Consider the following 26,197-nt stretch of genomic DNA (forward strand, 5'->3'; position numbering starts at 1 on the left):
CACCAGCAGCAGCTCAACCGATTGACCTCGATTACCGAAAAACTGGTAAAGGCTTTACAAACGCTTTGTCTCCAAGCACCCAACGATCCTGCTCCAACCCCCAATCCACCTCAGGCACATGCTATTCCCAACACCTCCAGCCCTCGTCTCGCCTTTCCAGAGAAATTTGATGGATCTCCAGACAAATGTAAGGGCTTCTTACTTCAATGTTCTATGTTTGTCAATCAACAACCCATGTTGTACCCTGCAGACGAGAGCCGCATAGCATTTGATTTTGTTTTTTGTTTTTTTAATAAATTTGCAAAGATTTCAAGCAAACTTCTTTCATGTTGTCATTATGGGGTATTGTTTGTCGAATTTTGAAAATAATGAATTTAATTAATTTTGGAATAAGGCTGTAACATAACAAAATGTGGAAAAACTGAAGCGCTATGAATACTTTCCACATGCACTGCAAAAGCACAGAATTTGCCCAAAATGAAAATTAGTGCTGTTATGACTAATACGGAGGTTTAGAGGCTTGTATGGAGTATATCAGGTACTTTCAGACAGAGCTCTGTATCTACGTTAGCACACAGCTTGTATCGTTTTAGTGAAGTGACATCAGTGAAGTTTGAAGCTTCGTTTGATTGCCGTGGTTTCACTTTTGGTGTAATCGATCCTGTAGACAGTGAAAAGATACTTTTAAAAAGAATCCACTGTCTTTTGTCTAGTCCACATTAATCACTTTAACCCTCTTTTATCCAGTCTAAATAACAGCATAATTTTCCTCTGTTGAACAAAAGCAGTTACAAAATTATGAAACAATTGAGCATAAAAACTTTAAAGAATTTATTTACTTATTTTACATGCGTTTACTATATGAGTGTGTATGTTAAATTTATCAAGCTCATTTTAAGCATGTAGATGTAGCGCACATTTTGCCACTGTCACACTACAATTACATTTTTTTTTCTGCACATTATTAGGATGGACCAGCAGGTGTCCCTAGCATGCATTCAAAGCCTCGAGAAATGGCTCACTTTTCAGCACATCTAGCTGGAAATGATAATAATAATAACTCTGTCTCTTCCATAGCTGCCAAACTTCATTCAAACTCGTTCAAACAGGTTACAGCATGGCCACACGTCGTGCCAAAGTCTTACAAGTACTGGGGACATTTGTATTAACATAGTCACCATGTTAAAACTGTCTTAAGAGCTAGTTTGACTAACTTAATCAAGTGGTAATCGACCTTAATTTTCAGATTTAATTTTCTCTGCAGAAGAACAATGGGAGTTTCCGGATCAGTGGGCGAGGAGGAAAGACCAGATATCATTACAATTCATTACAAATGCTTAACCCTTCATTACGGTACATAATATAAGAGAGCATCTGGTAAGTGTAAATAAAGCTCTTTATTCACTCAATATATGTGAAGTAAAAGGTCATTGATGCAGTACAGTAGCTTTGCAGTCACAGTGATACATTCCAGGCATTTTATTTAATAATAAAGTATCTTTGCATAGCAGCAGTGGAGACTACTAGTTCTTTATATTGTTTATATTTATCTTGTTATTTATAATTTTTCTGCAAGATTTTAAAAACTCTGTGCATTTCATTAATCATCAGACAATAAAAGTACAGTAAGTAACTCATTATTTTGCAACTTTAACCACACACCCTCTCCACAATAAGCCTCTCAGCCAACTCAATGTCAGCAAACCTAAACACTCAAAATAACTGACAGATAAAGCATTTCTGAAGTACTTAAGAACCATTTCTAGCCAACTTTTGCTGTTTACAGAGCCTAGGACTGTCACAGAGGCATGTCAATAAAACTGACACGTCAATAAAAACACTCCTATTTCAATGATATTTGTCATTTTGTAAATTGAATCACATAAATATTCAAATTGGGTGAAGGCTGGAACTTTTAAAATGGAGAATGCTCTCCAAAGGTTAAAGCGTTCTCATTCTCTGAACAGCAGTTCATTCAGAAGTTTATTTAAAAGCAAAAGCAAGCAAGATAGAGGCATATGAATTACTCAAACATACCCTACAGAGTTTGAATAGAAACTCAGGATTTGATATAATGGCTTCATTTTAGCTATAAGATCCCACCTGATCTCTTGATAATAGTATTTATTTTATTTTTTTTGCAGTTGGTAAATTTGTACAAGGGTTCACCACTAAACTTAACCAGTAGTGGGGTGCAAGGAGATTGTACAAATTCACCACCAATTCTCCAAAACATAAAACAGTTACAAATCAGAGTGCGTTGATGACATCTAACCCTTTGTGTAATATTTGCTTTAGCAATATTAAGTCCATAAATCCACAGTCCTAAAAGAGGTTCAATCCTGACAATCAGACATTGTCCCTCTTCATCTATACTCGAGTCTGTTCTCAATGAGTTCATCTGAACGTTTGTTAGAAAAACTCCAGTAATTCAATTGTTGTCTGCAATAATCTTCTCACGATTCTATCAATGCTTATTGGCAAAAAAAATCAATTAAAAAAATCAATTTTGATGACCATTACTTCTTATTCTGGGTTGTTCTCTGCATCCAGCACTTCCTTGTCCTCTTTCACTTCTGTCCTGTCCACTTCTGTCTCTTCCTTCTCTTCTTTTTGGGCCTGTTTACAGTCAGAAGGTTCATATCCTCCTTCAGTTACTTCCTCATTTCCTATATGGGTTACTTGTGTCCCCTCATTTTCTTGGGGTACATCTCTGTGCTCTGTCCTGTCTTTTTCCTCTTGTGGGCCATTGGTGAGTTGAGCAGAGTCCATTTTATCTTCTGTATCCTCCTGCGAAGGCCCACCAATCAATTCCCCTTCATCTCCATTCTGCTGTTGACTATCTGGTTCACACGGAGAGTAATTTCCCTCGTTCCATTTTGCCTCCTCACATGCTGACTTCCTGTGTTGTCGTGTGGGCAGCCGTCGCTTAAAAGACAGCCTAGCTCGACTCTGTGAAGTGAATGCAAAAAATCAGACTGGCCGAGATTGAACAAGTTGAATTCATACATTACTTTAATCAACTACAGCTGCAACTGACATTTGTTTCAATGTTCTACTTAGCTGCAATGCTACATAAACAAAATGCTAACTGCACAGAACCTCATGAATGAAACACTCTACATTAGCTGTAACTCCACGTGCCACACAAATAGCCTTTGTCGTGTTTACCACACAGGACAATCGACTCACAACTAATTCCAGCAGAGTTTGACATTAGCATGTTGCTAAGCTAACAACACAATAATCATTTATTTAAAAAGAAAAAAAAAACATTCACAGTAATCTGAAATTTAGGTGGTGATGCCGGCTGTTCCTCTCAATATGGTAATATGGCATTTTAATTATATTGAACAATTTTTATTGATACTTTTTAGTACTAAGTGAAATAAAAGCAAATTTATAATCAACATTCTTCTTGACTAGTAAATCAGAGCTTGTCGCAATTCAATCTGGTTCCTGCAGCTTCCTTCCTGTGATGGCTTCTGCTTAGTTTTTTAATATAGCCAGCATGTTAGTGCACATATGATGCCCTAAAATGATGTCTAGATGGAAAGATTAGGTTTTGCAAACATAGCTTGTGCTCATGATGGCCGTATTGGATTTGCTAGATTTTACACACAACAAACAAAAAGAGGATTTTGCTGATAAATAATAAAAGAATAGTTTGGTTTCTACAGTGAATTAAACATCTCATCCAAACATCTCATTATTATGTTTCCTGTTATACAACATCCCGTTGTTATTTCAGTGTTAGAAATCACTAAAAATTATTCGGATACAGAGTGAACTTTCCAAATTAATCAAACTGAATTGCAAACAGATTCAGGCCCTTTTGTGAATCCATTCATCAGACTGTATCAAAAGAGTGATTTATTTCCAAATCTCGTGACATAAATTTTAATTCTAAAGAGCAGCAATGTAGTGTGGTCGACCCTGCACTACATACTGCCTATTTACTTGATGCAATATGCAATAATATATCAAAATGTTTTATGTAAGAGAAAAATTTGAATCAAAATTTTGTTATTACAAGCAAATTATTCCTCACAATGAAACTGGAAGGTTGAGTTGAGCCAAATGCATTGTGGCATATACATTCAATGCTCTGTATGAATACTGCATAATTTGTACAGTAGTAGATTATATTTGCATTCCGGAATCAAAGAGCATAGGTCTGCAGCTAAGTGCAATCATATGTTATGGCTGCATTCTCTTGTGAATGCTCCTTGAAGAGGTGCAAAGGGTGCGATGCAGAAGTGGCCTGATTGGATTAGAGTTTGCAAACCCTATTGTTATGTCCTCAGGCAGTGCATGGACAGTCTCTATAGGCTTACACCGAGTTTAAGCCAACAATACTGGATGCACGCAAAAGAGATGTGCACCTTGATGCTGATATCATCAGATCCTATTCTGCACACATCAGAGATTCTCTGAGAAACAGCAAGCCTGTAAAAGGTTACTGCTGAACTTTCAAGAGATCATGTTTTGCTATTCACATTAGTCTACAACAAATACAGGTTTTCAATGATCAACTGAACTTAAATTATCACTCACAGTCCAAAATATGTGTACAGCCTGAGCCTTGCATTTCCAGTAATTATTTACTGATTGAATACTAAACTCGTTACAGTACTTAAGTAAATTCCAAGTATTCCTCCAAAAATGCAAATATGTTGGTATTTTTCTACAAAGTCATTTGTAATGCATATTTATGTTATATATTTTATTTATATTTTTATATACATTCAAAAAAGCATTCCTATGGAGTCCCTAAGTGATAAAAACAATTATGAAATGGGAAGAAAAATCATATTTCAATGCTTTCTCATTAGGGATGTAACTATTAACCGCGAGCCGGTTGAAAATCGATTCAAATATGTGACGATTCAAATCGGTCGAGATGATAAACAAATCGCGATTCAATTAGGGGTAGGTGTTTGTATGAATGTATGTCTGTGGGGAACTTACTATCTTTAGAAAAGTTTAGATGGTATTTTTTATTTTCATCTTGCCTCTGTATAATGCATATTAAAGATTATAAGTGCAGCGCTGCTTTGTTTACAGCGGAAACCAAGAAAACGCTTTGAGCGACACCTGCGTCTCATTCAGCTACTCTGCTGATTCTTTTGCATGCAGATATTTTTATGTATAGTTTCACAAAACTTAAGTCAGACCATTCTGTTTTTGCTTCAAATTTTGAAATTATCCAATCTAATTTAGATTAAAAACTGCGTCTGCATCATATAGCATCTTTGTTTGGCTCATGATTCAAATGGAGTTGTTGCCTCTAATTTATATGGAAAGAGCACAGACAAAGCCTTAATTTTGTTTATATGAAGAGATCTATTTTATTTGTGTTACTTATTTATTTGATTTGGGGCTTGTTTTAAAATTTCAGTTTAGTTTTGTTATTTGCATTTACATTATATTTACATTTTGTTATTTAGAAGATGCTTTTATCCAAAGCGATTTACAAATGAGGACAATAGAAGCAATCAAAACCAACAAAAGAGCAATGATATGCAAGTGCTATATTAGTATATTATTATAGTGTTATATTTCAATTTCACAAAGAAACGTGCAGTAATTTGTCCAAGCAATAATAAAAGGACACATTTAATTTATAATTTGCCTTAAATCTCATTTTGTAATAAAAAAAAAAACCGTGAATCGAATCGAATAGTGAAATCAAAATCGTGATTTGAATCGAATCGTGAGTTGAGTGAATCGTTACATCCCTATTTCTCATCTCTTGCTAAATTGTTGCATTACCCAGACAAATTTTGCATTTTCTTGCACAACTTTTGCATTCTCACACACAATATTTACTACCTCTTGAAAAAGTACCCTGAGAAACTTTGTATTCACTTGTAAAAGCAATGACATATATTTTTTCTACCATCTATTTTTTTTTTACCATTTTCATGTCCCAGACATTTCCACTCTTCTGAAGTAAGGAATTTGTGTCAGCCCAGTTAAGTTAAGTAAATATTTTGTACTGAACGTAAATGAATATCACTTCTTTATCTGAATCAAATCTTTATTCTAAGGGACAGGCTTGTGTCTCATTGATGTTACAGTAAGTTCCCAAACAAGAGTAAAGCATACTATAAATGTATTTTGGAAAGTGAGATCCTTTGTATTGCTATTGATACTGACAAACTAATTGACCTTGTTGATGCTGGGCAGTGGAGTACCCTCGAACGGCTGCTCGAAGCTAACCGGCGCCTCATCTTCGCAGGACAGCTGAGTGGGCTGCAGGGTGGAGCTCAGGGAGCTGCAGGGGCTGATGGGACTGGAGGCAGTAGGCGGCTGTTTGGACTCTGGACTTTTGGGTGGGGAGAGCAGGACAGTTGGAGAGAGGGCAAGATTGGCCTTAGAGAGAAAAAGAAAGTATATGTTATGTTCTTGAAAAGAGACAAAATAAAATGCTAAAATACTCATTATACCAAAGTGGATGATATAATGTACATTAACATAATTCAACTTACTGATGATGAGATGTAAATAAAATTGGGGGAGTTAAATGACCAATTATTTTACTCATTATTAAATATGTAGTAACACACAGGGCAGTGCATCGTTCAAGAAATAAACTGTTGTGGTCAACTCCGGGTTAACTAAAACAGTAAAAAAAAAAGTTTCAGCTAGTTTCTAAGGTTTATTTAGTTTAAGTTATTCTAAAATAACTTTAATGTGAATTAATCAAAAATAAATAAATACTAATTAATAAAACGACAAACTAACAAAAAATTGCAAAATTACTAAGGCTAAAGTAAAAACAAAAACTAAAATTTAATTTAGAATAACAAAAACTATAATAGTATACCAATTATAATAAAATAAAACTGGTCTAGGGTACTCAGGTTTGAGTTTGGACTGGGTCATGTCTTTAACCTCTTCTCTCTCTCTCCCACCACTTTCCTGTCACAATCACCACTTTTGTATTTACTAAAGGCAAAAAAGCCAATTAATAAAATAAGAAATAAGTAATCAATCAAACTTATTTGACAAAATTATTAAAAGAAACATAATATTTTAATATGGAAATATAAAATGTAATGTTACACATGTAAATATTATTTTAAAAAGTTAATCCAATAAAAAAAAAAACATAAAATGTACTAAATTTAATTTTATATTATAGCAAGCTAATATTTTAGTACAAATAGAAAATGCAATATACTTAATATGTTAAAATATTTTAATAAACCTAAAATATTTTAATGAATAAAAATACATTAAGTAGTTCAAATTCAAATAAAATAAAAAATAAAAACAACAAATTATAAGTTATTCATGTTTGTAGAACGCTGTCAGAAAAATAAAAAATAATAAATTAAAATATAACTTTTTTTTTTTTTTAAATAACAATTAAACATGTTCTTCAGACATGATATCTGTGACGTCACAGTGATATCTAGGTTCTTAAAATTATCTTTACCTTGACTACCTGTGTGTTACCCATGGTTAACCTCTGGCATAGGCTGTTGGACATAGATCAGGCTTAGTTTATATTCCACTGGTTCTGGCTAAGATGAATAAGCCCGATGTCAACAAACTAAAATTATCTAAATTATATGAGCAGATATGATTATCAGTATTACAGACGTGAAACAGAAATATATTCCTCAAGAAACAGCAACATAAAATAACTACAAATTTGATTAAGCTCCTCTTGCACTGTAAAATAAAAGACGTTATTCTGAAATTAATATCTCCTACCTGTACAGGAGAGAACAAGAAGAGAGAGAAACGGCAACCCTTTTGTCCCATGACTGCCTGATAGCTGCTAAGTCGAGTCTAGTCCAGCTCAGCACTCAGCAACTGAGGCTAAGCCGTTATCTCATTAGAGTCCTTGCCTGAACCAATTGGAGGAAATGGTGCAGACCTGTCCCTTTTAGGAGCAGACGTATCCCATGGACCAATGACAGTTCAAACTAACTATACATACACCTCTCATGGGTGATGCTGTGTAGGGTTTAGTTGCAGGTATTGACCATGCAGTAGTACTATTTAAACTCTAGGTGGCAGAAAGGTTGCATTAAAAATCCTTGCTTTGTTTGCCGATGAATATTGTTTACTGCAAGCAGCACACAACAGATACTGCCTACTGGTTTTAAGTTTTCACATTTTGTCAGCTTAATTAAATAATGACTAAAAGAAGCTCTTGATGGAAAATCTTGCTGGATATTATTATATTCAGCTCATTGGTCAAAATAGAAGAATTACATTTGCATACTACTGTATGAATAGTATACATACTATATACACTACTGCATAATACTAAGAGTATTGTCGTACCTGTATCATGCCATTCTGAATTGAAGCCACTGTGTGGTCTTGTTTTTTATATGCCCTTGCAATAGCACATTTTCAACACTAGGTGGCAGGAGAGTAATATAAAAGTAGGAGCAGGTACAACAAATATACTTGCAAAATTCTATATGACGACTAATATTTTAATTTTCAAAATAGAAAATAAGTTGGCCTTTACAAAAAAGGGGGGGAGATTCCTATTAATGCAGCAGGAAACATATGCATTTAAGATATATTGAAAACTCAACAATTCCCTGCATGTTACTGTAACATGTAGGCTTTGTTTCATTGTGTTGTTGGTTCTGTTTGTCCCATCATTTGACCTAGTTTCCCTGTGTGTTTGATTCAGTCTCATTCAGTTCACCTGTTGCTTTTGTGTAGTTTCCTTGGTCCGGTATTGTTTGTATGTTACTATGTCTTGGTTTTGAACTCTTATATCTTCTTTGTTGATTAATTAAAGCCTGTTTGGACTCATATTTTGTTTTGTTGTCATATTTGTGCCTAAGCAACTTAGCAACGTGACAGAATACTGGACCCATAAGAACAATGGATGTAGCATCAGACTTCATCTCCCTCGAAAAAGAAGGTCTTTTTTATTAATTGAATATTCGGCCAAATTCAGTAAGTTGGCCCAGCTCTCAGATTTAGATGATGCTACATTAAAATCGTGCCCCTGAGCACAATCCAGTGTTCGCTCCAGAGTTCGCTCAGGTCCCAATTGCTCTGGCACTCGTGTGTTTGGGTGAGACGCTCAACCGTAATTTTGCTCAAAAAAAAATTTGAGGAGGGGGGGAGTGCTATACCCTCACAACCAAACTGGCTATTCCTGACTCAGTGATTCAAGTTCCTTTATCCCGGCTGCTAAGGTTGCTGTTCTTCAGTGATTCTAGCAGAATCAGCAATCAGCTATTATTAATTCGTCATTGTCATTAGGATATGTCCCCAAAACCTTTAAATTGACTGTTATTAAGCCTCTCATTAAAAAAACACAACTTGACCACAAAGATCTAGTTAATTACAGACCGATCTCGAATCTCCCTTTTCTGTCAAAGATACTAGAAAAGGTAGTATCCTCACAATTATATTCCTTCTTAGAGAAAAATGATATCTGTGAGGATTTCCAGTCAGGATTTAGACCATTTCATAGTACTGAGACTGCTCTCATTAGAGTTACAAATGGCCTGCTCTTATCATCTGATCGTGGTTGTATCTCTCTATTAGTGCTACTGGATCTTAGCGCTGCATTCGACACTATGGATCACAACATTCTTTTGAATAGACTAGAAAACTTTGTTGGCATTAGTGGAAGTGCATTAGCATGGTTCAAATCGTACTTATCTGACCGCCATCAATTCGTAGCAGTGAATGAAGAGGTATTATACCAATCACAAGTGCTTTATGGAGTACCTCAAGGCTCAGTTCTTGGGCCATTACTTTTCACGCTTTACATGATGCCCTTGGGAAATATTTTCAGGAAACACGGGGTTAGCTTTCACTGTTATGCTGATGCTACTCAGCTCTATATTTCTTCGCGGCCCGGTGAAACACACCAAATTGAGAAACTTATTGAATGCATAGTCGATATAAAAAACTGGATGAAAAAAGTTAAATTCTGAAAAAACAGGTGTTAATTATAATTATCACAGCACTCCGGAGTCCGCGAAGTTCAAAGCACAAAGGAAAAATATATTAATGCGTAGTGTATTAAATCTGTGCAACAGTTTATTGAGCCTTTTCTTTAAATCGTTTTAAATTTCAATTACTGTGCTCATGAAGAATCATTCATAGTGCTCTCTACAATAGTGTTGTGATCTAACAGACACCCGGTAGAAAGCAACACTATTTAGAAACAGCACGAGACTCTAGCTAGATAAAATCCTTTTATGCAAAACCATTCAACTTTATTTACAGATCAAATATAATAGGAACAGTGGAGAGAGTTTTATCGTCTTGACTCTAGTACCCGAACACGGCACGCAGTTTGACCGCTGAATGGAGGATGAAAGACAGCTGCAGCGGAGAGAAGTGTTTACGTGAACTTGACTTAAATATTCATCTGTACCTCACATTAAACTATGTAACGGCTTCAGAACACTTGAAATATAGTGCACGAAAACTTTATGATGTTTTATAATGTGTTTGTGGCTTTTGTGGGGCTTAACAATAACACAATAGAAGCTATGCAGAATATAGAATTTGGATCGCTCTCGTCAGACCGATACCCCGATCCAGCAGAAAATGCCAGTATCGAAGCGATACCGATCCTGAATATCGGATCGGCCCACCCCTACCTAGAACACTGTCTAACACTTGATGGCTGCTCTGTCGATTCTTCGTCATCAGTCAGGAACCTAGGTGTGCTATTTGACAGCCACGTTTCTAGCATTTGTAAAACTGCTTTTTTTCATCTTAAAAATATATCTAAACTGAGACCTATGCTCTCAGTGTCAAATGCAGAAATGTTAATTCATGCGTTTATGACCTCAATGTTAGATTATTGTAATGCTTTACTTGGCGGTTGTTCTGCACGCTTAATAAACTAACTCCAGCTGGTTCAAAATGCAGCAGCTAGAGTTCTTACTAGAACCAGGAAGTATGACCACATTAGCCCGGTTCTGTCAACACTGCACTGGCTCCCTATTAAACATCGTATAGATTTTAAAATCTTGTTAATTACTTATAAAGCCCTGAATGGCTTAGCTCCTCAGTACTTGAGCGAGCTCTTATCGCATTATAGTCCTCCACGTCCATTACGTTCTCAAAACTCTGGCCATTTGATAATACCTAGAATATAAAAATCAACTGCTGGCGGCAGATCCTTTTTCTATTTAGCGCACAAACTCTGGAACAATCTACCTAACACTATTCGGGAGGCAGACACACTCTTGTCAGTTTAAATCTAGATTAAAGACCCATCTCTTTAACCTGGCGTACACATACCACACTAATACGCTTCTAATATTCAAATCCGTTAGGTTGCATTAATTAGGTCAACCGGAACTGGGAACACTTCCCATAACACACAATGTACTTGTTACATCGTAAGAAGATTAACATCTACGCTAATATTAGTCTGTTTCTCTCTTATTACGAGATCACCGTAGCCACCCGATCCAGTCCGCATCCAGATCAGATGGTGGATCAGCACCCAGAGATGACCTCTGCAGCCCTGAACGTCAGTGGAGACCAGGACACCTAGATGAGCCACAGAGACAGATCCCCAGTGAGGACCCCGTCACCTAGACAGCCATCGGGAAAAGACCACTGGAACCAGTTGAGCCCTTACAATCTGACTTTGCTGCAGTTGGAACAAACTGCTGGTTCGTCTGGCCAGAGGAGAACTGCCCCCCCCACTGAACCTGGTTTCTCCCAAGATTTTTTTCTCCATTCAGTCACCGATGGAGTTTTGGTTCCTCGCCGCTGTCACCTCTGGCTTGCTTAGTTGGGGACACTTCATTTCCAGTGATATCGTTGACCTGATTGCAAAGACACTATTTAAACTGAATTGAGCTGGACGATGACATCACTGAATTCAATAATGAAATGCCTTTAACTGAAAATTGAGTGTTTAATCTTGTCATTTTACATTATTGACACACTATTTTCCTATTTTGATATTGTGCAGTTGCTTTGACACAATTTGTATTTTTAAAAGTGCTATATAAATAAAGGTGACTTGACTTGATTCTCCAGAAATCCCGCTCTCCTGCCTCCTCATCCAAAGCCAGCCAATCATTCGGCTCTATCTCTGCTGGTTTCCTTCAGCCCCTCTGCATCTCCAACACCATGTGTGGATCTGCCTCAGTTCTTTAGTTCACCAGATCCGTCCTGGGGCGTCGATTCTATTTGTCCATCTTGGGCCTCTAAGCCCTGGACTCCACCTCAGCCTTTAGCTCCTCTTGTCTCCAAGCTCCCTTGGTTCCACTGGACTCCACCGTGCTCCCTTGTGCCTCAGACTCCACCTTGGTCAGTCTTCGACCTGCCTCCATCAGGATTTTCCAGTCCTCTGGCTGTGCCTCATTCCTCCATCCCTCTGGCTCTGCCGGGCTTCTCCTTCCCTCTCACTCCACCTTGGTCCACACTCCCTCTGGCGAGTTCCTGTCTCCACCTCCGTCCCATGAGCCTGTGGCTCCGCCTTAGCCCTCCAAGCCTCCTCTGCTCCACCTGGGTTTCCACATCCATCTGCTCTGTCTCAGTCAGTTATTCCCCTGGTTCAGTTCATCAGGTCTTCACCATGGCTCCTCCCGCCTTCGACTCCACCCTGAGGCCTCATACTGGCTGGTCCCTGGATCACCACCTGGTTTCTCCTGCTCCTGGTTCCTCACTGGCTCCTCCCACCATCTCCATGGACTGTATATTGGCCCCTGAAGGATTTAGTTTTTCTTTTATTCTACACCCTCCTCCAGAGCCTCAACCCTCCCTCTTCAGTTGGACTCTGTACAGCACGAGGATGTGCCTTTTCAGGAAGGGGCATACTGCAGCATGTATGCTCTGTTTTAAGTTTCATTATGTTGCTGGTTCTGTTTGCCTCGCACTTTGACCGTTTTCAGTCTCATTCAGTTCACCTGTTGCTCATTACAGTTGTTTTTCAACTGTTACACACAAAATCTTTACTTGTCACACAATTTCTGAAACCTGACACTCAAACATCAGAACCACACACCAAATCTGCAAAACCATACACTAATTCTCTGGCTTAGGCCTCAGCGGGCGTGAGAAAACTGAAAACTGAAACTTTTCAGTTTTCAATTTCATAAAACACTTTTTGCAAAACACAACACACAATTCTCTATGTAACACACAACAATCTAACAGGAAGTGCCTTGAATTCCTTTTTCAAACACAACAAATCAAAATGTCACTGTAAATCATCAGTGCCTCACACTAACTCCTCCCATATGCAAACACTCAATCAATCATGGCTTTAGAATAGGCCTATAATTACACATCCACACAACTACACATGGTTGATGTATTGTTAAGGCGCCGGTCTGATCTGGGTTTGTTTATGTTGTGTCCTGGTCTGTCTTCCCTGAGTTAACCTGGCTCTTGTCTCTGACGTTATCTTGCTCCTGTTGTTGTCAAGCCTAAGCCTAAGTCTAGTTCTGTTTTTCCTCAAATTTATTTTATACCTTTTGAAATTAGGGGTTTTCTTTTGATTTAGTTTAGTGCTATCTAGTTCCTTTTTGAGCTCCTGCCTTTTAGTTTTGTTTTTCCCTTTTGCTCCCCAGTTCCCCCATCGGCTCTGGCTGCTGGACTCCCTACTGCCTGCCTCCTCCCTCCCATCCCTGGCTGCCCATCACCGCCTGCTTCCTTGCCCTTCTGGTTCTGTCCATCTAGCTGCTCAGCCATTGTCAGCCTCGTTCACCAGCCTCAGGAGACCCCAGTTAAGTCAGCCTGGCTTCTGCCTTCGTCTTCTTGGAACCAGTCTCCCTCTCTCTCTCACTGTTGCCATTTCCTGCATCCTGGAGTTTCATTACGGAGTTGGTCTACCTCGTAGCTCTTGGACTGTTGCCCTCGACCTATCTCTCAGAAACCCCTTTCCTAGACGCTTCCTGCTGAGTTGTTCATCTCTGCCACGGACCTGGCTGGAATCTCTCCTGGTTACCCTCTCATACAGTGGCTAGTTCCTGAGTTCCTGTTTTGTGTTTGAGTCTCAATAAATCTGTTATCCCTGCAACTGATTCCTCTTCCTTTACCACCCCTGACAGTTCGATCTGGCCAGTATGGAATCAGCGGGGCCTGACCAGATCCGGACAGTCATCCTCCAGCAGGGGGTGCTGCTGGGTCAACATGCTATGCGACTCTCAGAAACCACCAGAGGCGTAGAGGCCATGTCCTCCCAAGTTACTGAACTCACTAATCAAGTCAGGGAGTTGATGCGGGACCAGGACAGCCTTCGGACTGCAGCCGCTGCCTCTGCTTCATCTCCTGTTCTTGCCCGGGTAGCTCCAGAACCAGAGTGCCCACTCCGCCACTTTATGATGGGGATCCTAGGGCTTGTCACCCATTCCTGTCCCAGTGTGCGATCACGTTTACCCTGCAGCCCACAACCTTTGCTTCCGAAGCAGCAAAGGTGGCATTTGTTATTACCCTACTTACTGGGAGGGCCCGGGAGTGGGGAACTACTGTCTGGGAGAAGCAAGAGACTTACTGTGCCACATTTGAGCTGTTTCGTCAGGAGATGATCAAGGTGTTTGACCGATCAGTCGCTGGCAAGGAGGCAGCCAGTCAGCTAGTGAGACTGAGACAGGGCGAGTCATCAGTTACGGACTTTTCCATTCAGTTCCGGACTCTGGCTATGCTTTGTGGTTGGAATCAAGCAGCTTTGTGGGATGTTTTCAGAGAGGGCCTCAATCCTGAGATTCAGGACGAGATTGCTATCCATGATCTGCCGGCTTCATTTGATGACCTGGTGGATCTGGCACTTCGTGTCGAGACGCGCATCAATCTACGCCGTCAACGGATCCTGGCTCATCCTTCTTGGCCCATTTCTCCTCGTTCTGTTTCGGAAGCCGCTATTGTTCACCCTGAGCCACTTCCTGAAGTGGAGCCTATGCAGGTTGGGCGTACCCGTCTGGCAGCGGAGGAGAAGCAACGACGCCTCAATCAACGACTTTGCTTCTACTGTGGGAAGTCTGGACATTTTGCTGCAACATGTCCTTTAAATGTCAGAGCTCGCCAGTAGATGGGGAAGTATTGGTGAGCGTTACCCCTGTATCCGATTCCCACATATTTCGTACCCAGCTGCCTGCCATTGTCAAGTGGGGGCCTTTTTCAAGACCATGCTCAGCCCTGGTGGATTCTGGGGCTGAGGGTAATTTCATTGATGCCACCCTGGTGGCCCGGTGGGGCATTCCCATTACCCCTCTCAAGAAGAAACTCATTGCCAGGGCTCTCAATGGCACCATCCTCACCCAAGTTACCCACGTCACTTCCCCTGTAAGTTTAACCGTTTCCGCATTACGTTTTCATTACGTTTTACCTCCTCAAGTCTCCCAGCACACCTATTGTGCTGGGGCACCCGTGGTTGGTGAAACACAGCCCTCACATTGGTTGGGCTGAGAATTCTGTGTTGGCATGGAGCTCATTTTGTCATAAGTTTTGCCTTGGGGTCGCCTCGTCTGCTGGTTTTTCTTGTTCTGTGTTTCAGGAGGAGCAGACTGCGGATCTGACCGGTGTTCCTGCTGAGTACCTCGATCTTCGGAGGGTTTTTAGCAAGTCACGGGCGGCATCTCTCCCTCCTCACAGACCCTATGACTGTGCCATCGACCTTCTCCCAGGCACTTCTCCGCCTCGTGGTCGCCTTTATTCTCTGTCAGCGCCCGAGAGGGAGGCTATGGATAAGTATATCCAGGAGTCTTTGGCAGCTGGCCTCATCCGTTCTTCCTCTTCTCCTGCAGGTGCGGGGTTCTTCTTTGTGGAAAAGAAGGACGGTTCCTTGCGCCCCTGCATCGATTATCGTGGGCTGAATGACATCACCGTAAAGAATCGGTACCCCCTGCCGCTGATGTCCTCAGCTCCCGAGCTGCTGCAGGGAGCGAGAATCTTCACTAAGTTGGACCTCCGCAATGCCTACCACTTGGTTCGGATAAGGGAAGGGGATGAGTGGAAGACAGCTTTTAACACCCATACTGGGCATTTTGAATATCGGGTTATGCCCTTCGGGCTTACTAATGCCCCAGCTGTCTTCCAAGCCCTGATTAACGATGTGCTTAGAGACATGATCAATAGATTTGTCTTTGTGTACCTTGATGACATTTTAATTTTTTCTTCGTCATTGCAGGTACACACTCAGCATGTCCGTCAGGTGCTGCAGAGGTTACTTGAGAACCAGCTGTATGTCAAGGCGGAGAAGTGCACATTCCACGCAGACTCAGTTCCGTTCCTGGGACAGATAATCTCGGCGGAGGGGGTTAAGGTAGATCCTGCCAAGGTAAGGACCGTCTCTGAGTGGCCAGTCCCCGACTCTCGTAGAGCATTGCAGCGGTTTCTTGGATTCGCCAATTTTTATCGGCGTTTCATCCGGAACTATAGTCAAACTGCTGCTCCTTTAACTGCTCTAACCTCCACTTGTGTTCCTTTCAGGTGGGCGGAGCAGGCACAGGGGGCTTTTACGAAACTTAAATTATGTTTCTCATCTGCACCTGTCTTGTCTGTTCCAGACCCTGATCTGCAGTTTATTGTGGAGGTTGACGCTTCTGAGGTCGGGGTCGGGGCTGTTCTTTCTCAAAGATCCGCCCTTGATGGGAAGGTGCACCCTTGTGCATACTTCTCGCACCGCCTGAGCCCGGCAGAACGGAACTATGATGTCGGTAACCGTGAGCTGCTTGCGGTTAGGCTGGCACTGGGTGAGTGGCGACACTGGCTGGAGGGGGCGGCGGAGCCCTTCTTGGTTTGGACGGATCATAAGAACCTTGAATATGTCCGTTCGGCCAGGAGGTTGAACTCTCGGCAGGCCAGGTGGGCTCTCTTCTTTGACCGGTTCCGTTTCACCCTCTCGTACAGGCCTGAGTCCAAGAATATCAAGCCGGATGCCCTGTCTCGTCTCTTTGCCAGTCCGGGGAGCGGGTTGCCGCCCGACACTATTTTGCCCCGGGGTGTCGTGGTGGCGGCTGTTTCCTGGGGTATTGAGAGGTGGGTCAGGGAGGCCTTGCGGGGGGTGGAGGTTCCGAGAGGCTGCCCGACTGGTCTGTTGTTTGTTCCAGGTCCGTTGCGCCCTTCAGTTCTGGAGTGGAGTCATTCTTCTAGGCTGGTCTGCCATCCAGGTGTGCGGAGGACGTTGGCTTCTGCCCGTCAGCGCTTTTGGTGGCCGTCTCTGCCCCATGATGTCAGACAGTTCGTGGCTGCTTGCTCGGTTTGTGCCCAGAACAAGACTTCTAACAAGCCTCCCATTGGTCTGCTGCGGCCTTTGCCGATTCCCCCCCGCCCTTGGTCCCATATTGCCCTGGATTTTGTCACTGGCCTCCCCTCCTCCAGGGGCAATACCGTGATTTTGACGGTGGTGGACCGCTTTTCGAAGGCGGCTCATTTTATTCCCCTACCTAAATTGCCCTCTGCTAAGGAAACTGCTCTGGTGGTAGTCGATCACGTCTTCAGGATTCATGGTCTTCCCAAAGACGTGGTCTCTGACAGGGGGCCCCAGTTCATTTCCCATTTTTGGAAGGAATTCTGTCGTCTGATCGGTGCTTCTTCGAGTCTGACGTCAGGATTTCATCCGCAGACCAATGGGCAGTCTGAGCGAGCCAACCAGGATTTGGAGCGGATGCTCCGCTGTCTGGCATCACACAATCCCGCCTCCTGGAGCCAGCAGCTCACCTGGGCAGAGTATGCCCACAATACACTTCCTGTGGCGGCCACTGGTATGTCCCCTTTTCAAAGTTCTATTGGTTATCAGCCTCCTCTATTTGCTTCACAGGAACCTGATGCTGCAGTTCCCTCCGCCCATGCCTTTGTCCAGAGATGCAGACGCACATGGGAAAGAGCCAGGCCAGGAAGGCGCTCATTCAGGCGGGGAGACGTGCCAAGGTGGCAGCTGATCGTCGTCAGACACCTGCACCCAAGTATGTCTGTGGGCAGAGGGTATGGCTTTCCACTAAGGACCTGCCCCTTAAGGTGCCAGCACGCAAGCTGGCACCCAGGTTCTTAGGGCCATACCGCATTACCAAGGTCTTAAGTCCGGCGGCGGTGCGGCTCAGGCTCCCATCTGTCTTTGCTCGTGTCCATCCTGTCTTTCACGTGTCTCGTGTCAAGCCTGTTATTTCTTCCCCTTTGAACCCTGGTGTGTCTGCTCCTTCCCCCCCTCCCCCCGTCTCATTGACGGTTCCCCGGCGTTTTCTGTTAGGAGGCTGTTGGACGCCAGAAGGCGTGGCAGGGGATACCAGTACCTTGTGGACTGGGAAGGGTACGGTCCTGAGGAGAGGTGTTGGGTGCCGTCTCGGGATATCTTGGACCACTCCTTGATCGAGGATTTCCACCGTCGACAGGCCTTCTCTGTTCCTGGAGCGCCCGGGGTCGCTCCTGGAGGTGGGGGTACTGTTAAGGCGCCGGTCTGATCTGGGTTTGTTTATGTTGTGTCCTGGTCTGTCTAAAGCACATGGCTGTCAGTTGGTAATTGTGTGTGTCATGTGGTCTATTGTTACCCCGCCCCTCTTGTTACCTTATTATCTTGTTAGGGTTGACACCTGTTTGAGATAATTAGTCACCCTTTATATTCTCCTCTTGTGTTCTGTCCTGTGCCAGATCGAATCTCTGCTTTGCTGAGTGAACCTGGCTCTTGTCTCTGACGTTATCTTGCTCCTGTTGTTGTCAAGCCTAAGCCTAAGTCTAGTTCTGTTTTTCCTCAAATTTATTTTATACCTTTAGAAATTAGGGGTTTTCTTTTGATTTAGTTTAGTGCTATCTAGTTCCTTTTTGAGCTCCTGCCTTTTAGTTTTGTTTTTCCCTTTTGCTCCCCAGTGTAATGCCTGATCAGGATACACACACATCTAGGTTCAACACATTCCTGATGCAAGGATGGATCAAAGCTCGCATTCCAGCTCAGGAAATTCATGTTTTGTCATTTCGAAAGAAAACAGAACTCCCCTTCCCGGAGCCTAAACTTTACGGGCGCCATACTCCCTTGACATTAAGTCGCCGTAAATCCAAGGACGATATCGCAAAGGATGACGTGTTTACGGTCGACTCGAAAATAAAGACAATTTCCAGACTTTCCAAACCAAAGACATTTACGACCCTGCATATCAGCACATTCCAGGAAAACGCGCCGTTTCTGTGGTGCTAGCTAACAAAGGGAACCACACCTTTGAATTAGAAATGAGTCTTAAAAAGGGGAACAAAAGTTATATTCGTTTCTGCTACGGAAACAAATTATACTCAAACAAAAACACTATATACCATATTAACAACCTATATATATATATATATTAAAGGATGTTTTTGGTTTGTGACATTTATAAGCTGGTTGTGTGAACTTATGTAATCTTTTTCATGTAATCGTTTTTATATACCTGATCACTAGTTGTTCATTTCCACATGATTAATATGTGTATTTAGAATTTAAGATGGTTTAATCAATGTATTTTAACCCAGTAATATCCTCTGTGGTCACGTGCATATCAAAATATAAGTGTTTGGTTTCTTTAGAAAGCTAACCTTATGAAGAATATTATGGTTGAATGAAAATGATCCGCTTTATCAACCCGTGGCTACAATAACGGATAGAAACTTGCTTGCAATAATTTGTTTTATGTGATGAATAACTGACCAGATAATGTATGCAAAACACGCAGCTGCGCAGGGCGGGGCTCTGCCCACAAAGACTCTTTCGATTGGACTACGCGCCAAAAAGGGCGGACCTAAATCAGCTCGCTTAAAACGGATGCACGCCCATGAAGTTCGCGCGTGTTGGAGTTTTGAAAACAACAGGAGGACACGCACGCCAGCGAGTCTCTCGTTCTGCTCACGCTGCAAAGCGCTTCTCGCCTCTTAACATCACGGCTGAGTACTGCAAACGACCGAAGAACTTTAACAGTAAACTTCTAAAAAAAGGTTCACCACGTCAGAAAGAGACAACCAACCACTGAAGAGTGCGCTAGTCACACGACCTCCCAAGCAGCCAGTCCGCACGCGATCCGTCTCAAGCTGAACAAAAGGGACGGACTTCACCTTTGGAGAAAGCCTGAACTCTTCCCGAACGCCAAAGACAAAAGTAAGGCAAAATCTCTTTACTGACTGAAACCGGGATTCCTCTCTGTTGCTGTTTAAATATAGCATGGTTCTGTCCATAAGTTCCCTCAGGTTGAAAAACGAGCATTAAGTTAGAACCTAAGACTCTCTTAAGATCCGAACAATTCATTGCAACGTATGTGTGTTTATGTCTGTTTGTGTTGTCTAGTCAGTTAATGTTGTGTTAGAATAGTGAATAAAACTTTGACCTTATTAAGAAATCTTTTGTCTGTGTTATGTGATTTAACATGTCGTAACTATTTGCCAAAAGATTGCGTTACCTACGGCTCATAAACCTGAGAGCTAACGTTAGCTTAAAACTGAGTTAACTAGTTGTTTATTTTTATCGTTGGCCGCGAGTGAAATAAACAAAATTGTTAAAAGATAACTTGCTGTTATTAATGCTTGCTGGACAAGTCGTTAACAAGGCATAAGTTGTACATTCTGATTAATAACAATTAATCATATGAAGATCAACTCTTAAGAGTGATTCCCTAAAAGCTAAATAATAAAATAAATATATATATGTAGGATTCATTTTCTACAGATTAATGGTGGAGATAGAAGCTGGCATTAGTTTGATTTGAAAAATTCATAACATATTAAAGTTGTGTTTTTCTATTTTTAACCGGAAAGAAATAGAGACACAGAGAGTCAAAGTTGGTTTCACTATTCTGTACTTACTTGTGGCAATGTGTTTGTGGAATGAAAGTGCAATGTGTATTTGTGTTGTTTAAAGATATAGCTTAAAACTGCAGTAAGATTAAAAGATGTCCGTGAGACATGTAAGTCGCTCATAGCGCAGAAAAGAAAGGAGAGAATCTAAGCGTGTTCCTTTGTTCTCCCTCATAAGGCCTTGTTCATAGAGTGATAGTCAAAGTGCGTTTCCCACTTTCTAGGCACCTATGAAAACTAAATCTCCCTTGGCATTAAACATTAACGTAGCTACTTATTATTTTCTGCCACTTGTAAATTCACTAAAGAAGTGAAGCCAGCGCGTGGCACTCAGAAGGAGTGGCCAGATCGCGTCTGTGAGGGAGTATTTTATTGGATCTGATTTTATAGTGTGATAAAATAATCCACTGTGTTTTTCCTGTGAAGTCACGTGAAGTGACACAGAGAATCGGCCCGCCGTGGTCAAACTATTAGATTGATAATTAATCTGTGGGTTAATTTGATTCGGTCTAAATAAATTGAGATACCCTGAAACTAAAGTGCGTCATGGTAACGGCCTGAACCGGAGGTAGTCAGAAGACTTGCCCGGAAAGGTTCTAGTGCGCACGCGCAGCCGCGAGCGCCATTTTGAAGCTATTGTAAACAAATAGCATAGCATTTGAAGCTAGTAGGTAGCATTAAAGCTTAGCCGAGCTGGTAGCATTGAAGGCTAGCGATTAGCACCTAGCATTTTGTGGGTTTGAATGCAGTGTGCTATGCCGTGTGTGTGTGTGTGTGTGTAAACGGTTAACTCTTTCACTGCTGAACTCTAACTCACACGCTTCACGTGTTCACTTTGAATGTTGACGTCATTCCTCTCTCTCTTGTGCATTATTAATGCTTTCTCTCCTCCCTTTTGAAAAGATTTTAACAAATACAGATGTCGATAAACTATTGTTAATTCTATAGGAATAGTTATATTCCAAAGCAGTTAATTCTATAGGAATAGAGGCATTTGGTTAGGATTGTTCTTCTCCTTTGGAGTTAGACACAGTTAATATCAGACCTTAACTTCATTCACCTTGATAAAAGGATAATTAATTCAATTGTAAGTGCGCTCATGATTTTAGGATATCAGTGGGTGAATCGCTATGAAATATTTGAAACTGATAATTTGATTTCATCCCAGATTTGAAATTAAACTCATTTGAAAATAATTTCAGCTCCGGATTCCATATAGACTGATTGAGATAATTATGTGTGCTCTGATAATTTAACAATAACATTAAGATCGTAGTTATTAACTATCAATGTGTTTGATTTTCAGGCCCTGAAAATTTTTAATTTCCTTTTATAAATTGAGATTAATTTGTTTTGAAGGTTCTGATGACACAAGGAATTAGTAACCTGTCAGATTTAGGGATGTGGAAGTTGTAAATTAATTTCAGAATTAATTACGAATTGGAAAATTCTAATTAATTTAATTAATTACAGTTCCTGTTTCATATTGGTTTCAGTTGCAATTGTGCTTGTAATTTTAATGACAAACCTCATTAAGATCTTGATACTTAACTGCAACTAGGAAGACTATTATAATATTTTAATATTATAATCAAATATATATCCCTCTGAAAAATTAATCTGAATCGATCCTATCAATTTTAATGATGACATCATGAAAAATTTAATTAGGAATCTCTATTTATAATTTGAAATTCTAAATTCAAATGGCAATTAAGTTTGTTCTGTCTACCTTATTCTCAATCCTTTAGTTACTTAATTAACACGGGAGTTAATTTAAATATACTTTTGCTTAGATCAAATAAGAACTTAGACTTCTAATTAGCCAAACCCTTAGGTGTATCGACTCAACAGCACCACCGTGTGGCCATACTTGTTATTAATCTTGATATTGGGAGTAAATTCTAAAGCTCATTTTTCTCTTTTCTCTCTGTCACTATCTTCTGATTTGACTACTGCTACTAGTTGCTGGGATTTTGCCTGAGGGAAATCATAGACAGAACTATAAAGCTATCAAGCAGGTATTTGGAAACTTGAGAACGGCATTTCAAATTGTTTTCATTTTTACCTTCCTCTTTGTGAAATCCTACCCCACTAGGCTGAAGCAGGTCAACGAAAAGGTAGGCGTCAGCGAGATTTCCAACACACACGAGGAACACGCTAACAGGCGTTGCGGTGTCAATCTTGCCATTACGGGACCAGGGCTGTAATTATTATTATTTTCCTTCACCCCGGAGAAAAATATTAGCAATCACAGACTTACAAAAAAAAAAAAACATTTTCCTTTCACGATCCTCTGACTAAGAAGCAACCTTCTGATATCAGACTTAACAAAAAAAAAAAAAAAGGGAAATCTAATATCAGAAAGATATATTTTGTTTGAGTCCCTCTCCCTCATTTTGGCTTAGCTTAACTTTCGCCCTTGAAAAAAAAAGAAAGAGAAGGGCCTTCTTTTACAGAAAACGGTGAAGCATCCGATTATCACCCTGTTCCTCGCTCTTCTGGGATTCTTCATTTTCTTTATCTGTTCTCTAGCTGTTCTACCTGTGTGTGTGTGTGTGTGTGTTCAATTTCTCCCACAGAGGCAACGAATTAGAAGCACACACACCCCCCCCAGAGGATCACAGTCACAGAGAACCACACTCAACACTAGTACACACTCAACACTAGTATACACTCAATAGTGCATATCTACACTCCTTTGTTTGTGATTTGTTTTGTTTGGTTTCTTTTGTTTTGGTTTGTTTTGTTTTTCTCTTCAAGGTCTGTGTCAGTTGCGGTTGGAAAACTTCCCTCACCCGTCAGAACATGTCTCGCGCAACGGAACATGTCGGTCACTGGGAGGATCTGGAAACATGGCTAAGTGCTGCAACCGACAGCCTCCTGCCTAAAGCCGCTGAAACACTGAAACACCAGACACAAGACCAGCTAGATGAAAACATCACAAGTCTCATGGCACAAGACCCAAGTCAAAGCTACAGTCACAAAGAATTAGCCAAGATTACCGGCTCCTTAAGTCACACACTCATCGCGACCCTCAAGTTGAGCGACAAGAACGCTGCACAGCTCCAGCAGGAGTTGACACGCGCACAACGGCGCATCGAGCAGCTACAACTGGAAGCTCAGGAACGACGGGAAAAACCCGATGAGGTGAACCAAGGCGCTGAGGAGGAAATCAAAAGGCTAAAAGAAACCCTAGCAGCTACTAACAAAGAAATGCAACAAGTCAAGGCAGACTACGCTGATCGGTCCGAAAAGCTACAGTACGCGGAACAGCTGCTGGCGAAAGCAAAGGCCGACTTCAGGGACAAGAACGGCAGAATCAAAGCCCTTGAAGCTCACCTGTATGAGTCAAGAAACGAGGTTAGCCGTCTAACCTATCAGCTAGACTATGTCAAAGAAGAAGCTGATAGTTTCCAAGAGGAACTCAAGCATGCTTATGAACTGCGCCGTGAGCCATCAAGGACACGAGACGCACCGACCTCACCCCTGCCAAGCAGGACTGGGTCACCTGTTCCTGGACTGACACGTGAGAAAAGGATGGATGGCGTGGAACGGAAACCTTCACCACCTGCCTCTAGAGAACTTTACCTCACTCTACCTCAGCCAAAGGAATCTGCGGCAGCCAGCCACAGATCATCGCACGGCTTGGACCTAAAGGACCTCGACAAGCTCGCCAGGAATATTGGCAAATTCACTCCAAGTGTGCCAAACAGCCAAAATGTCCAAGCGTATCTCCAAGACATCGATTTCCATCTGGAAATGCGACCTAACGTTACGGACAAAGATAGACTCTATTTGCTCCGAACCACATCCAGCTCTGAAGTTCGCAGCTTCCTGGACAGGCAGCCTGCTTACACAAAGACTGATTACCAACTGCTCCGAGAAGCCCTCATTAAAGAGTTCTCCGACCCTGAGTCCGATCAAGGCCTAGTGGCTGCCCTGGAGACAAGACAAGGACGTCACGAACCTCCTCAAGCCTACTACAGCCGACTCAGACGAGCATACTTTGGAACTCGTAACGAACCTGACATGGAAGATGAACTAAACTTCAAAACTCTCTTCCTAAGGAACCTTCACCCCGGCGTAAGCCACCATCTTGGCGTTCTCGCATGTCCACGAACAATGACTGCTCAACAGTTGCGAGACTTGGCGCAGAAAGCCTACTGCAAACAGAAAATGGCCTCGGAAAAGAGCGGCAAAAGCCCAGCAGTTCTTGACTTCAACACTAACAGTCAAGGCCTGGCTCTAGAGGGTGCCCAACGCCAAGACAGTGCCAAGCCGCCACCCAGAGAGTGGAATGCACCCTCGTCCAACAAAGAACGAGACTCCCACGCCAGTACCAGATCTAAACAGAGATATGAACGCTGGGATGGACTGCGTGGACGTCAACGCTCACCTGGACGGCATTGGGAAAAGGCATGGGACCAGCCAAGGCCTCATGAGAGTCAATGGGAAAGATCGTGGAACCAGCCAAGCTCGTTTGGAAACTCAAGAGGAAAAAACTCATGGGAATCCAACGGAAACGCCAAGGGAAAACGACAAAGTCACCCTGGAGCGACTAGCCCAAGGAATCGACGAAAGAATTCACAACGATTCCAAGCTGACCGAGCTCAAACTGAAGCCACGCAAGAACAAAAGTCACCACCGTGTTTCGACTCACAAAAACTGATGGAAATGATGATGAAAGAATTCTTCCAACGGAAAGAGGAAGATCGGAGATGGGAAAAGAAAGAGAAACCAGATTCAGCCTGACTAGCGGCCGGACGAGAAGGCAGCGACCAGCTGGCCCAACCAGCCATGGTGAACAGCACTCCTTCATCTCACTCTCAGAGAACTGCAATCACAATAACTTCAGATGGACACAAAACCCCATCTGAAGACCCAGCAACAGAGTTAGACATTAACTCAACACTCAAACCTCTAGATCACAGCAGCGTCCAGCAAACACCTGCTGATGAAACCACTCAAGTTCCTGAAAGTGCTGTCTTGGTCGTCTGCCACTCCTCCGAAGAACACCACATCAGCCCTGATATCCTAACCGTTTCCTCCCAAAATCCAGTCCCTCAACTCCTAGGCGATCTCATTGAGAAAGGTATAGCGAAAAAGTTTTACCTCTCCATCATCATTGAACGACACATCAGAGTCGAAGCCCTTCTTGACACGGGAGCCGACATCACTCTAATGTCCACCGAGCTCCTCGAAAAGGTCCAAGAAAGAACAAAGGGGACTAACAGAACTCTCAGACTCCACAGATGTGAGCTGGACCTCCAAGCATATTCCCACACGGGCCTCCAACTGAAACATGTGGCCCCAATCCACCTAACGGTTGGATCAATGGATCTCGTCCATCCAGTATACGTCTCACCACTCAAGACGTATCCACTTCTCATTGGGAAAGATCTGCTTAATCGCTTCGAACCGCTGATAGACTTCAAGCACCTAAAGATGTGGACACAAGTCCGCGAGCCTC

At 42.0% G+C, this 26,197-nt stretch overlaps 1 protein-coding gene across 2 annotated transcripts in view; it reads right to left on the minus strand.

Annotated features, from left to right (window-relative positions):
• Positions 1 to 1,376: 1,376 nt before the first annotated feature.
• LOC306853841 (capZ-interacting protein-like) overlaps positions 1,377 to 26,197 on the minus strand; it is a 56,173-nt gene continuing 31,352 nt past the window's right edge. The window contains exons 5-6 of one of the 2 annotated variants that reach the window (XM_079391493.1): positions 6,175 to 6,378; positions 1,377 to 2,952 (exon numbers count right to left, since the gene is read on the minus strand). In XM_079391493.1, the coding sequence (XP_079247619.1) occupies positions 2,527 to 2,952; positions 6,175 to 6,378 (630 nt within the window). In that variant the 3' untranslated portion in view covers positions 1,377 to 2,526. The remainder of the gene's footprint in view (positions 2,953 to 6,174; positions 6,379 to 26,197) is intronic. The other variant, XM_079391492.1, reaches the window with a different exon arrangement.

This window comes from Barbus barbus (assembly GCF_936440315.1).
Source record: "Barbus barbus genome assembly, chromosome: 34".
Classification (NCBI taxonomy): domain Eukaryota; kingdom Metazoa; phylum Chordata; class Actinopteri; order Cypriniformes; family Cyprinidae; genus Barbus; species Barbus barbus.